This window comes from Salvelinus sp. IW2-2015, linkage group LG11 (genome assembly GCF_002910315.2).
Source record: "Salvelinus sp. IW2-2015 linkage group LG11, ASM291031v2, whole genome shotgun sequence".
Taxonomy (NCBI): Eukaryota; Metazoa; Chordata; class Actinopteri; order Salmoniformes; family Salmonidae; genus Salvelinus; species Salvelinus sp. IW2-2015.
In genome coordinates this window covers 50,662,069-50,675,280 of record NC_036851.1, presented here as the reverse complement: position 1 = coordinate 50,675,280, position 13,212 = coordinate 50,662,069, and the positions used below count along the sequence as shown (strand labels likewise).

The 13,212-nt window shown below is 42.3% G+C and overlaps 1 protein-coding gene across 1 annotated transcript in view; it reads left to right on the top strand.

The window, feature by feature from the left end:
- Window positions 1–13,212, top strand: part of LOC111970771 (ceramide synthase 5) — a 45,606-nt gene that overhangs the window by 29,110 nt on the left and 3,284 nt on the right. Inside the window, 6 exon segments of the mRNA XM_070445809.1 lie at window positions 3,643–3,700; window positions 3,794–3,840; window positions 4,310–4,406; window positions 6,450–6,578; window positions 7,043–7,126; window positions 7,128–7,187. Coding sequence (XP_070301910.1) covers window positions 3,643–3,700; window positions 3,794–3,840; window positions 4,310–4,406; window positions 6,450–6,578; window positions 7,043–7,126; window positions 7,128–7,187 — 475 coding nt within the window.

The following is a 13,212-nucleotide window of genomic DNA, read 5'->3' as shown; positions in this document are numbered from 1 at the left end:
ATTAAACCAGGTACAGGACATGTAGGTTATTAAACCAGGTACAGGACATGTAGGTTATTAAACCAGGTACAGGACATGTAGGTTATCAAACCCAGTACATGTAGGTTATCAAACCAGGTACAGGACATGTAGGTTATCAAACCCAGTACATGTAGGTTATCAAACCAGGTACAGGACATGTAGGTTATCAACCAGGTACAGGACATGTAGGTTATTAACAGGTACAGACATGTAGGTTATTAAACCAGTACAGGACATGTAGGTTATTAAACCAGGTACAGGACATGTAGGTATAAACAGGTACAGGACATGTAGGTTATTAAACCAGGTACAGGACATGTAGGTTATTAAACCAGGTACAGGACATGTAGGTTATTAAACCAGGTACAGGGACATGTAGGTTATCAAACCCAGTACATGTAGGTTATCAAACCAGGTACAGGACATGTAGGTTATCAAACCAGGTACAGGACATGTAGGTTATCAAACCCAGTGCATGTAGGTTATTAAACCAGGTACAGGACATGTAGGTTATCAAACCAGGTACAGGACATGTAGGTTATCAAACCCAGTGCATGTAGGTTATTAAACCAGGTACAGGACATGTAGGTTATTAAACCAGGTACAGGACAGTAGGGATTAACCAGGTACAGGACATGTAGGTTATTAAACCAGGTACAGGACATGTAGGTTATTAAACCAGGTACAGGACATGTAGGTTTTCAAACCAGTACAGCGACATGTAGTTTTCAACCAGGTACAGGACATGTAGGTTATCAAACCAGGTACAGGACATATAGGTTATCAAACCAGGTACAGGACATATAGGTTATAAACCAGGTACAGGACATGTAGGTTATCAAACCAGGTACAGGACATATAGGTTATCAAACCAGGTACAGGACATGTAGGTTATCAAACCAGGTACAGGACATGTAGGTTATAAACACAGGACATATAGGTTATTAAACCAGGTACATGACATGTAGGTATCAAACCAGGTACAGGACATGTAGGTTATCAAACCAGGTACAGACATGTAGGTTATTAAACCAGGTACAGGACATGTAGGTTATTAAACCAGGTACAGGACATGTAGGTTATTAAACCAGGTACAGGACATGTAGGTTATCAAACCCAGTACATGTAGGTTATCAAACCAGGTACAGGACATGTAGGTTATAAACCAGGTACAGGACATGTAGGTTATCAACCAGGTACAGGACATGTAGGTTATCAAACCAGGTACAGGACATGTAGGTTATTAAACAGGTACAGGACATGTAGGTTATTAAACCAGGTACAGGACATGTAGGTTATAAACCAGGTACAGGACATGTAGGTTATTAAACCAGGTACAGGACATGTAGGTTATTTAACCAGGTACAGGACATGTAGGTATTAAAACCAGGTACAGAACATGTAGGTTATTAAACCAGGTACAGGACATGTAGGTTATTAAACCAGGTACAGGACATGTAGGTTATTAAACCAGGTACAGGACATGTAGGTTATCAAACCAGGTACAGGACATGTAGGTTATTAAACCAGGTACAGGACATGTAGGTTATTAAACCAGGTACAGGACATGTGGTTATTTAAACCCAGGTACAGGACATGTAGGTTATTAAACCAGGTACAGGACATGTAGGTTATTAAACCAGGTACAGGACATGTAGGTTATTAAACCAGGTACAGGACATGTAGGTTATTAAACCAGGTACAGACAGTAGGTTATTAAACCAGGTACAGGACATGTAGGTTATTAAACCAGGTACAGGACATGTAGGTTATTAAACCAGGTTACAGGACATGTAGGTATTAAAACCAGGTACAGGACATGTAGGTTATCAAACCAGGTACAGGACAATGTAGGTTATTAAACCAGGTACAGGACATGTAGGTTATTAAACCAGGTACAGGACACTGTAGGTATTAAACCAGGACAGGACATGTAGGTTATTAAACCAGGTACAGGACATGTAGGTTATAAACCAGGTACAGGACATGTAGGTTATTAAACCAGGTACAGGACATGTAGGTATTAAACCAGGTACAGGACATGTAGGTTATTAAACAGGTACGGACAGTAGGTATAAACCAGGTACAGGACATGTAGGTTATTAAACCAGGTACAGGACATGTAGGTTATTAAACCAGGTACAGGACATGTAGGTTATTAAACCAGGTACAGGACATTAGTTATTTAACCAGTACAGGACATGTAGGTTATTAAACCAGGTACAGGACATGTAGGTTATTAAACCAGGTACAGACATGTAGGTTATTAAAAAACAGGTACAGGACATGTAGGTTATTAAACCAGGTACAGGACATGTAGGTTATTAACCAGGTACAGGACATGTAGGTATTTAAAACCAGGTACAGGACATGTAGGTTATAAACCAGGTACAGGACATATAGTTATCAAACCCAGTGCATGTAGGTTATTAAACCAGGTACAGGACATGTAGGTTATTAAACCAGGTACAGGACATGTAGGTTATTAAACCAGGTACAGGACATGTAGTTATTAAACCAGGTACGGACATGTAGGTTATTAAACCAGGTACAGGACATGTAGGTTATTAAACCAGGTACAGGACATGTAGGTTATAAACCCAGTACATGTAGGTTATCAAACCAGGTACAGACATGTAGGTTATCAAACCCAGGTACATGTAGGTTATCAAACCAGGTACAGGACATGTAGGTTATTAAACCAGGTACAGGACATGTAGGTTATTAAACCAGGTACAGGACATGTAGGTTATTAAACCAGGTACAGGACATGTAGGTTATTAAACCAGGTACAGGACATGTAGGTTATTAAACCAGGTACAGGACATGTAGGTTATTAACCAGGTACAGGACATGTAGGTTATTAAAACCAGGTACAGGACATGTAGGTTATTAAACCAGGTACAGGACATGTAGGTTATTTAAACCAGGTACAGGACATGTAGGTTATTAAAACCAGGTACAGGACATGTAGGTTATTCAAACCAGGTACAGGACATGTAGGTTATTAAACCAGGTACAGGACATGTAGGTTATTAAACAGGTACAGGACATGTAGGTTATTAAACCAGGTACAGGACATGTAGGTTATCAAACCCAGTACATGTAGGTTATCAAACCAGGTACAGGACATGTAGGTTATCAAACCCAGTACAGGACATGTAGGTTATCAAACCCAGTACATGTAGGTTATCAAACCAGGTACAGGACATGTAGGTTATTAAACCAGGTATATAACATGTAGGTATTAACCAGGACAAACATGTAGGGTCATATCATAGGCTATAACATCTAGTCTTGATCTGTGGTTCTTATTTACTAATGAGTTTGCCTTGACCTCTGTGGGACTGTGCACGCGTTGTTATGTGTTGTGTGTGTGTGTGGCGGTCTAATTTGTAAATGAATCTGACTACTGTCATTACTACTGGCTTGGTTCTGTCACTGACTACAATACATGATTCATCAGGATGTGTGTAATTATGAAGTGTATGCAAGGTCAGAGACAGAGACACGCATTCTTTTACAGTCCATTGTTCTGTCTGACCCCAGCCTGTCATGTATTTACAGGTGGAGTTACAGTCCATTGTTCTGTCTGACCCCAGCCCTGTCATGTATTTACAGGTGGAGGTCTACATTTTATCTGTGCATATTTACCTATGGGATTCGTTTTCTATGGCAGGTGAGATTTGCGGTGATTGGTGGTACATATTTCCTATTGACGTAACAGTGGTGTACTGAATTGAGACTGACTGTGTTTGTCTGTGTTGTACAGTGCCCATGGATGTGGGATACACACCACTGCTGGTACAACTACCCTACCAGGTGACGTTATACAGGCTGCCTCTTTATTTGGTTGGAAGTATTTTGGAATGAAAGAGTACTTCCTAGTAAACCCAGAGGTGCAAGAAGACAGTAGTATGGTATACACGTTCAATAATGTCTGTATCCGTATTAACATAAACCCTGTCTGTATTGGTCCATGTTGGTGTCTAACAGGTCCTGACTTCAGGCCTGTACCGTCCGTATTAACATAAACCCTGTCTGTCTTGGTCCCTGTTACTATCTAACAGGTCCTGACTCCAGGCCTGTACCGTCTGTGTTAACATAAACCCTGTCTGTCTTGGTCCCTGTTACTATCTAACAGGTCCTGACTCCAGGCCTGTACTGTCTGTGTTAACATAAACCCTGTCTGTCTTGTTCCCTGTTACTATCTAACAGGTCCTGACTCCAGGCCTGTACCGTCTGTGTTAACATAAACCCTGTCTGTCTTGGTCCCTGTTACTATCTAACAGGTCCTGACTCCAGGCCTGTACCACTACTACATGACTGAGCTGGGCTTCTACTGGTCCCTCATGTTCTCTCAGTTTACTGACATCAAACGCAAGGTGAGACAGGCAACAGATGTTGTCTGTTTGATGGGAACACACACACACACACAGCGCTACTTGAAAGGGGAGAAAGACTGGCCTCTAGATGTAAAAACAAACTACTAGGTATGCTGAGATATTTCTTTCTGTTGTGAGATACGTAGGGATGTCCTTGACTCCACTGGATTAGAGCATTTTAGTATGACTCATTATGAAAGGTCACATGGGTTCTGCTCAGAAATGCTGTTTGTTTCAACCTCTAAATGCCTAGTTCCAGCACAGGGGACAGGATTTATACTTATGTGATATTAGGATAGAATGTCCCAGTCGTTAATAGAATTATTCAAATTCCATCATGGATTCCATGTGGTCAAGAAAATCTGTCCGGGGTTGGATAAGGCTAAAGCTATGTTGGAGTTTGTAATACAGATTAAGATTACAGTGTATTCGGAAAGTATTCAGACCCCTTGACTTTTTCAACATTTTATGTTACAGCCTTATTCTAAAATAGATTAAATCGTTTTTTCTCCCTCATCAATCTACACAGAATACCCCATAATGACAAAGCAAAAACAGGTTATTAGAAATGTTTGCTAATTTATTAAAAATAAAAAACTGAAATATTGCATTTACATAAGTATTCAGACCCTTTACTCAGTACTTTGTTGAAGCCCCTTTGGCAGCGATTACAGCCTCGAGTCTTCTTGGGTATGACGCTACAAGCTTGGCACAGCTGTATTTGTGGAGTTTCTCCCACTCTTCTCTGCAGATCCTCTCAAGCTCTTGTCAGGTTGGATGGGGAGCATTGCTGCACAGCTATTTTCAGGTCTCCGGAGATGACCTGGTCCTGGCTCTGGCTGTGCCACTCAAGGACATTCAGCGACTTGTCCCGAAGCCACTCTTGCGTTGTCTTGGCTTTGTGCTTAGGCTCTTTGTCCTGTTCAAAGGTAAACCTTCGTCCCAGTCTGAGGTGCTGAGCGCTCTGGAGCAGGTTTTCATCAAGAATCTCTCTGTACTTTGCTCCGTTCATCTTTGCCTCGATCCTGACAATTCTCCCAGTCCCTGCTGCTGAAAAACATCCCCACAGCATGATGCTGCCACGACCATGCTTCACCGTAGGGATGGTGCCAGGTTTTCCTGACACCAGAGAATCTTGTTTCTCAATGTCTGAGAGTCTTTAGGTGCCTTTTGGCAAACTCCAAGCCGGCTGCCATGTGCCTTTTACTGAAAAGTGTCTTCCATCTGGCCACTCTACCATGAAGGCCTGATTGCTGGAGTGCTGCTGAGATGGTTGTCCTTCTGGAAGGCCACTGTGTTCTTGGGGTCCTTCAATGCTGCAGAAATGTTTTGGTACCCTTCCCCAGATCTGTGCCTCGACACAGTCCTGTCTTGGAGCTCTACGGACAATTCCTTCGATCTCATTGCTTGGGTTTTACTCTGATGTGCACTGTCAACTGTGGGACCTTATATAGACAGATGTGTGCCTTTTACAAATCATGTCCAATCAATAGAATTTACCACAGGTGGACTCCAATCAAGTTATAGTAACAGCTCAAGGACTGATCAATGGAAACAGGATGCACCTGAGCTTAATTTTGAGGCTGAATACTGAATACTTATGTGAATAAGGTATTTCAGTTTTTTAAATTATATATACAGTGGGGAGAACAAGTATTTGATTCACTGCCGATTTTGCAGGTTTTCCTACTTACAAAGCATGTAGAGGTCTGTAATTTTTATCATAGGTACACTTCAACTGTGAGAAACGGAATCTAAAACAAAAATCCAGAAAATCACATTGTATGATTAATTGGCATTTTATTGCATGACATAAGTATGACAACCTCCTCCTGGTTCGTTATGACTCAGTTGCTGTGACAACCTCCTCCTGGTTCGTTATGACCCAGTTGCTGTGGTAACCTCCTGCTGGTTCGTTATGACCCAGTTGCTGTGGTAACCTCCACCTGGTTCGTTATGACCCAGTTGCTGTGGTAACCTCCTCCTGGTTCGTTATGACCCAGTTGCTGTGGTAACCTCCTCCTGGTTCGTTATGAATTGCAGGACTTCCCCATCATGTTCATCCATCACCTAGCAACAGTGAGCCTGATCAGTTTCTCCTACGCTAACAACATGCTACGTGTCGGGAGCCTGGTGATGTGGCGTCACGACGCATCAGACTTCATACTGGAGGTGAGTGGTATGGACGGACACACACACACACACACACACACACACACACAACACACACACACCACACACACACCACACACACCACACACACACACACAACACACACACACACACACACAGAGAGACACACACACACACACAGAGCACACACACACACACACAGAGAGACAACACACACAACACAGAGACACACCACACACACACACACACACAGAGACACACACACACACACACACACAGAGACACACAGGCTCAGTTCTAGTGTCCACATTTACAAACTAGAATACTACTTAGAATGAGTTGGCCATGCATTCTCAGTGATATGCTAGTGTAGATACTGGAATGTACATCAGTCTTATTTCTCATGAAGAAGGAACTTCTGGTGTGACATGGAACATTCAGTCAGACACAGAAACTAGTAGGTACATCAATTATATCAAGCTTTTCCTACTCCTTTTTTTCAGGCAGCCAAGCTGGCCAACTACGCCAAGTACCAGCGATTGTGTGACTTCCTGTTTGTTCTGTTTGCAGTAGTCTTCTTCATCACAACGGCTCGTCATCTACCCTCTATGGTTAGTGAAACTCTATGGTTGTGATCTACCCTCTACGGTTAGTGAAACTCTATGATTGACATCTACCCTCTATGGTTATCCATCTACCCTTACGGTTAGTGAAACTCTTATGATTGTGATCTACCCTCTACGGTTAGTGAAACTCTAGGTTGTGATCTACCTTCTACGGTTAGTGAAACTCTATGGTTGAATCTACCCTCTATGGTTAGTGAAACTCTATGGTTGACATCTACCCTCTACGGTTAGTGAAACTCTATGGTTGTGATCTACCCTCTATGGTTAGTGAAACTCTATGGTTGTGATCTACCCTCTACGGTTAGTGAAACTCTATGGTTGACATCTACCCTCCATGATAAATGCAACACTGGGGTGTATCCACTTGGAAGTAAATGGGCTGAAACAGGGGGCGCCTACCTGATTAGTTAAAAATATACTTTTTGTTTGCGAAAAGTTTTCTGTTGCACTAACGAATACATCCCAGTTACCATCTCCCTCTATGGTTATCTCATCTACCTCTATGGTTATCTATCTACCCTCTATGGTCATCTATCTACCTCTTGGTTATCATCTACCCTCTATGGTTATCTATCTACTCTATGGTTATCCATCTACCCTCTATGTTATCTATCTACCCTCTATGGTTATCATCTACCCTCTATGGTTATCCATCTACCCTCTATGGTTATATATCTACCTCTATGGTTATCATCTACCCTCTATGGTTATCCATCTACCCTCTATGGTTATCTATTACCCTCTATGGTTACATCTACCTCTATGGTTATCCATCTCACCCTCTATGGTTATCCATCTACCCTCTATGGTTATCCATCTACCCTCTATGGTTATCCATCACCCTCTATGGTTATCCATCTACCTCTATGTTATCCATCTACCCTCTCATGGTTATCATTACCTCTATGGTTATCCATCTACCCTCTATGGTTATCATCTACCTCTCTATGGTCATCATTACCCTCTATGGTTATCATCTACTTATGGTTATTATCTACCCTCTATGGTATCTATCATTATCCTCTATGGTTATCTATCTACCGTCTATGGTTATCTATCTACCCTCTATGGTTATATATCTACCCTCTATGGTTACATCTCCCTCAATGTTATCTATCTACCCTCTATGGTTATCTATCTATCCTCTCTATGGTTATCTATCTACCCTCTATGGTTATCTATCTACCCTCTATGGTTATATATCTACCTCTATGGTTACCATTACCTCTATGGTTATCTAGTCTACCTATTATGGTTATATATCTACCCTCTATGGTTAACCATCTACCTCTATATTGTTATCCATCTACCCTCTATGGTTATCTATCTACCCTCTATGGTTACCATCTACCCTCTTATGGTTATCCATCTACCCTCTATGTTATCCATCTACCCTCTTATGGTCATCTATCTACCCTCTATGGTTATCCATCTACCCTCTATGGTTATCCATCTACCCTCTATGGTTACCATCTAACCTCTATGGTTATCATCTACCTCTATGGTTATCCATCACCCTCTATGGTTATCCATCTACCTCTATGGTTATGGTTAACCATCTACCCTCTCTACCCTCTATGGTTATGGTTACCAACTTACCCTCTATGGTTATCATCTACCCTCTATGGTATCATTACCCTCATGGTTACCCATTACCCTCTATGGTTATCTATCTACCCTCTATGGTTATCCATCTACCCTCTATGTTATCCATCTACCCTCTCATGGTTATCATATCTACCCTCTATGGTTATCTATCTACCCTCTATGTGTATTCATTACCCTCTTGGTTTCTACCTCTATGGTTATCCATCTCCCCTCTATGGTTATCCATCTACCCTCTATGGTTATCATCTACCCTCTATGGTTATCCATCTACCCTCTATGGTTATCCATCTACCTATCTACCCTCTAGTATGGTTACCATCTACCCTCTATGGTTATCATCTACCTCTATGGTTACCCATCTCCCTCTATGGTTATCTATCTACCTCTATGTTATCCATCTACCCTCTATGGTTATCCATCTACCCTCTATGTGTTATCCATCTACCCTCTAGGGTTATCATCTACCTCTAGGGTTACTCATTACCCTCTATGGGTTATCATTCATACCCTCTATGGTATCCATCTACCCTCTATGGTATCCACTACCCTCTATGGTTATCCATCTACCTCTATGGTTATCTTCCTCTATGGTTACCATCTACCCCTCTATGTTTATCCACTACCCTCTATGGTTACCATCTTACCCTCTATGGTTATCCATCTACCGTTATGGTTATCCATCTACCCTCTATGGTTATATATCTACCCTCTATGGTTATCCATCTACCCTCTATGGTATCCATCTACCATCTATGGTTATGGTTACCATCACCCTCTATGGTTACCATCTACCCTCTATGGTTATCCATCTACCCTCTATGGTTATCTCGGTTACGTCTACCCTCTATGGGTCATCTATCTACCCTCTATGGTTATGGTTACCATCTACCCTCTATGTTTACCATCTACCCTCTATGGTTACCATCTACCATCTATGGTTACCCATCTACCCTCTATGGTTACCTATCTACTCTCTATGGTTACCATCTACCTCTACTGGTTACATCTACCCTCTATGTTATCTATCTACCCTCTATGGTTATCTAATCTCTACCTCTATGGTTACCATCTACCCTCTATGGTTACCATCTTACCCTCTATGGTTACATCTACCCTCTATGGTATCTATCTACCCTCTAGGTTATCTATCTACCCTCTATGGTTATGGTTACATCTACCCTCTATGTTACCATCTACCCTCTATGGTTACACCATCTTACCCTCTATGGTTACCCATCTACCCTCTATGGTTACCTATCTACTCTCTATGGTTCCATCTACCTCTATGGTTACCATCTACCCTCTATGGTTATTTATCTACCCTCTATGGTTATCTATCTACCCTCTATGGTTACCATCTACCCTCTATGGTTACCATCTACCCTATATGGTTACCATCTACCCTCTATGGTATCTATCTACCTCTATGGTTATCTATCTACCCTCTATGGTTACCATTACCTTATGGTGACATCTACCCTCATTGGTTATCCATCTACCCTCTATGGTTACTATCTACCTTCTATGGTCATCTATCTACCCTCTATGGTTTATCCATCTACCCTCTATGGTTATGGTTACCATCTACCCTCTATGGTTATCCATCTACCCTCTATGGTTATCCATCTACCCTCTATGGTTATCCATTACCCTCTATGGTATCATCTACCCTCTATGTTATGGTTACCATCTACCCTCTATGGGTACCATCTACCCTCTATGGTTATCGATCTACCCTCTATGGTTATGGTTACCATCTACCTCTATGATTATCCCTCTACCTCTATGGTTATGGTTACCATCTACCTCTATGATTATGGTTACCATCTACCCTCTATGATTATCCATCTACCCTCTATGGTTATGGTTTACCATGCTACCTCTTATGGTTACCCCATCTACCCTCTATGGTTACCCATCTACCCTTCTATGGTTACCATCTACCCTCTATGGTTACCATCTACCCTCTAGTTACCTTACCTCTATGTTATGGTTACCATCTACTCTCTATGGTTATCCATCTACCCTCTATTGTTATCCATCTACCCTCATGGTCATCCATCTACCCTCTAATGGTTATCTATCTACCCCTCTATGGTTATCCATTTACCCTGTATGGTTAAATATCTTACCCTCTATGGTTATATATCTACCCTCTATGGATTACCTCTATGTTATCCATCTACCTCTATGGTTATCCATCTACCCTCCTATGGTTATCCATCTACCCTCTATGGTATATCCATCTACCTCCTCTCATGGTATCCATCTACCCTCTATGGTTATCCATCTACCCTCTATGGTTATCCAATCTACCCTCTATGGTTATCCATCTACCCTCTATGGTTATATATCTACCCTCTATGGTCATCCATCTACCCTCTATGGTTATCTATCTACCCTCTATGGTCATCCATCTACCCTCTATGGTTAGTGCAGCACAGCCTTCTATGGTTATTATCTGCCTTCTATGGTTTGTCTCTGTCTGTCTGCCAGGTCTCCCTTGGGAAACTTCCTGGTTAATGGGACTTCCTGGTTTATGGGACTTCCTGGTTAACTAAAGGTTAAATAACATTCAGCAGAACTATAGTGCATTCGGGAAGAGTATTCAGACCTCTTGACTTTTTTCACATTTTGTTATGTTACAGCCTTATTCTAGAATGGATTCAGTAGTTTTTTTTTATCATCAATCTACACACAATACTCCATAATGACAAAGCAAAAACAGGTTTTCAGAAATTAAAAACTGAAATATGACATTGGCATAAGTATTCAGACCCTTTACTCAGTACTAAGTTGAAGCACCTTTGGTAGTGATTACAGCCTTGAATCTTTTTGGGTATGACGCTACAAGCTTGGCACACCTGTATTTCAAATCAAATTTTAGTGGTCACATACACATGGTTAGCACAGGTTATTGCGAGTGTAGCGAAATGCTTGTTTGTGGAGTTCCTCCCATTATTCTCTGCAGGTTTAATGGGGAGCATCGCTGCAACAGATATTTTCAGATCTCTCCAGAGATGTTCGATCGGGTTGAAGTCCGGGCTCTGGCTGGGCCACTCAAGGACATTCAGAGACTTGTCTTGGCTGTGTGCTTAGGGTTGTTGTCCTGTTGGAAGGTGAACCTTCGCCCCAGTCTGAGGTCCTGAGCGCTCTGGAGCAGGTTTTCATTAAGGATCTCTCTGTACTTTGCTCCGTTCATCTTTCTATCGATCCTGACTAGTCTCCTAGTCCCTGCTGCTGAAAAACATCCCCACAGCATGATGCTGCCACCACCATGCTTCACCGTAGGGATAGTGCTAGGTTTCCTCCAGACGTGACACTTGGCATTCAGGCCAAAGAGTTCGATATTGGTTTCATCAGACCAGAGAATCTTGTTTCTCATGGTCTGAGAGTCTAGGTGCCTTTTGGCAAACTCCAAGCGGGCTGTCATGTGCCTTTTACTGAGGAGTGGCTTCCGTCTGGCCACTACCATAAAGGTCTGATTGGTGGAGTGCTGCAGAGATGGTTGTCCTTCTGGAAGGTTATCCCATCTCCACAGAGGAACTCTGAAGCTCTGTCAGAGAGACCATTAGGTTCTTGATCACCTCCCTGACCAAGGCCCTTCTCCCCTGATTGCTCAGTTTGGCCAGGCGACCAGCTCTAGGAAGAGTCTTGGTGGTTCCAAACTTCTTCCATTTAAGAATGATGGAGGCCACTGTTTTCTTAGGGACCTTCAATGTTGCAGACATTTTTTGGTACCCTTCCCCAGATCTGTGACTCGACACAATCTTGTCTCTGCGCTCTACAGACAATTCCTTCGACCTCATGGCTGGGTTGTTGCTCTGACATGCACTGTCAACTGTGGGACCTTATATAGACAGCTGTGTGCCTTTCCAAATCATGTCAAATCAATTGAATTTACTACAGGTGGACTCCAATCAAGTTGTAGAAACATCTCAAGGATGATCAATGGAAACAGGATGCACCCGAGTTCAATTTGGAGTCTCATAGCAAAGGGTCTGAATACTTATGTAAATAAGGTATTTCAGTTTTTTATTTTATCCAAGCAGATAAAGTAGGCAGGTAGCCTAGCGGTTAGAGAGGCGAGCCAACAACTGAAGGGTTGCCAGTTCGAATCCCAGGTCAGACGGATCAAATCTGTCAGGAAGTGAGCTTGCCAGTATGCCAGCCCCCTGCACCTCTCCAAAAACATGTATGTGTGTCATTTGGAGGGGTTGGATTAAGTATGGCTGTCTGTTTGCTTTCCATGCGTGTGTGTGTGTGTGTGTGTGTGTGTGTGTGTGTGTGCCAGGTCATTGAGATGAGTGTGGAAAGGGAACCCATTCCCAGGGGAGAAAGTGGCCCGCCTGACACTTGTGTTACTCCCCACCAGTTGTCCTTGTTCTCCACTCCTCATACATTATGGAAGACATTCATTCAGAATGGGACAAACCCAT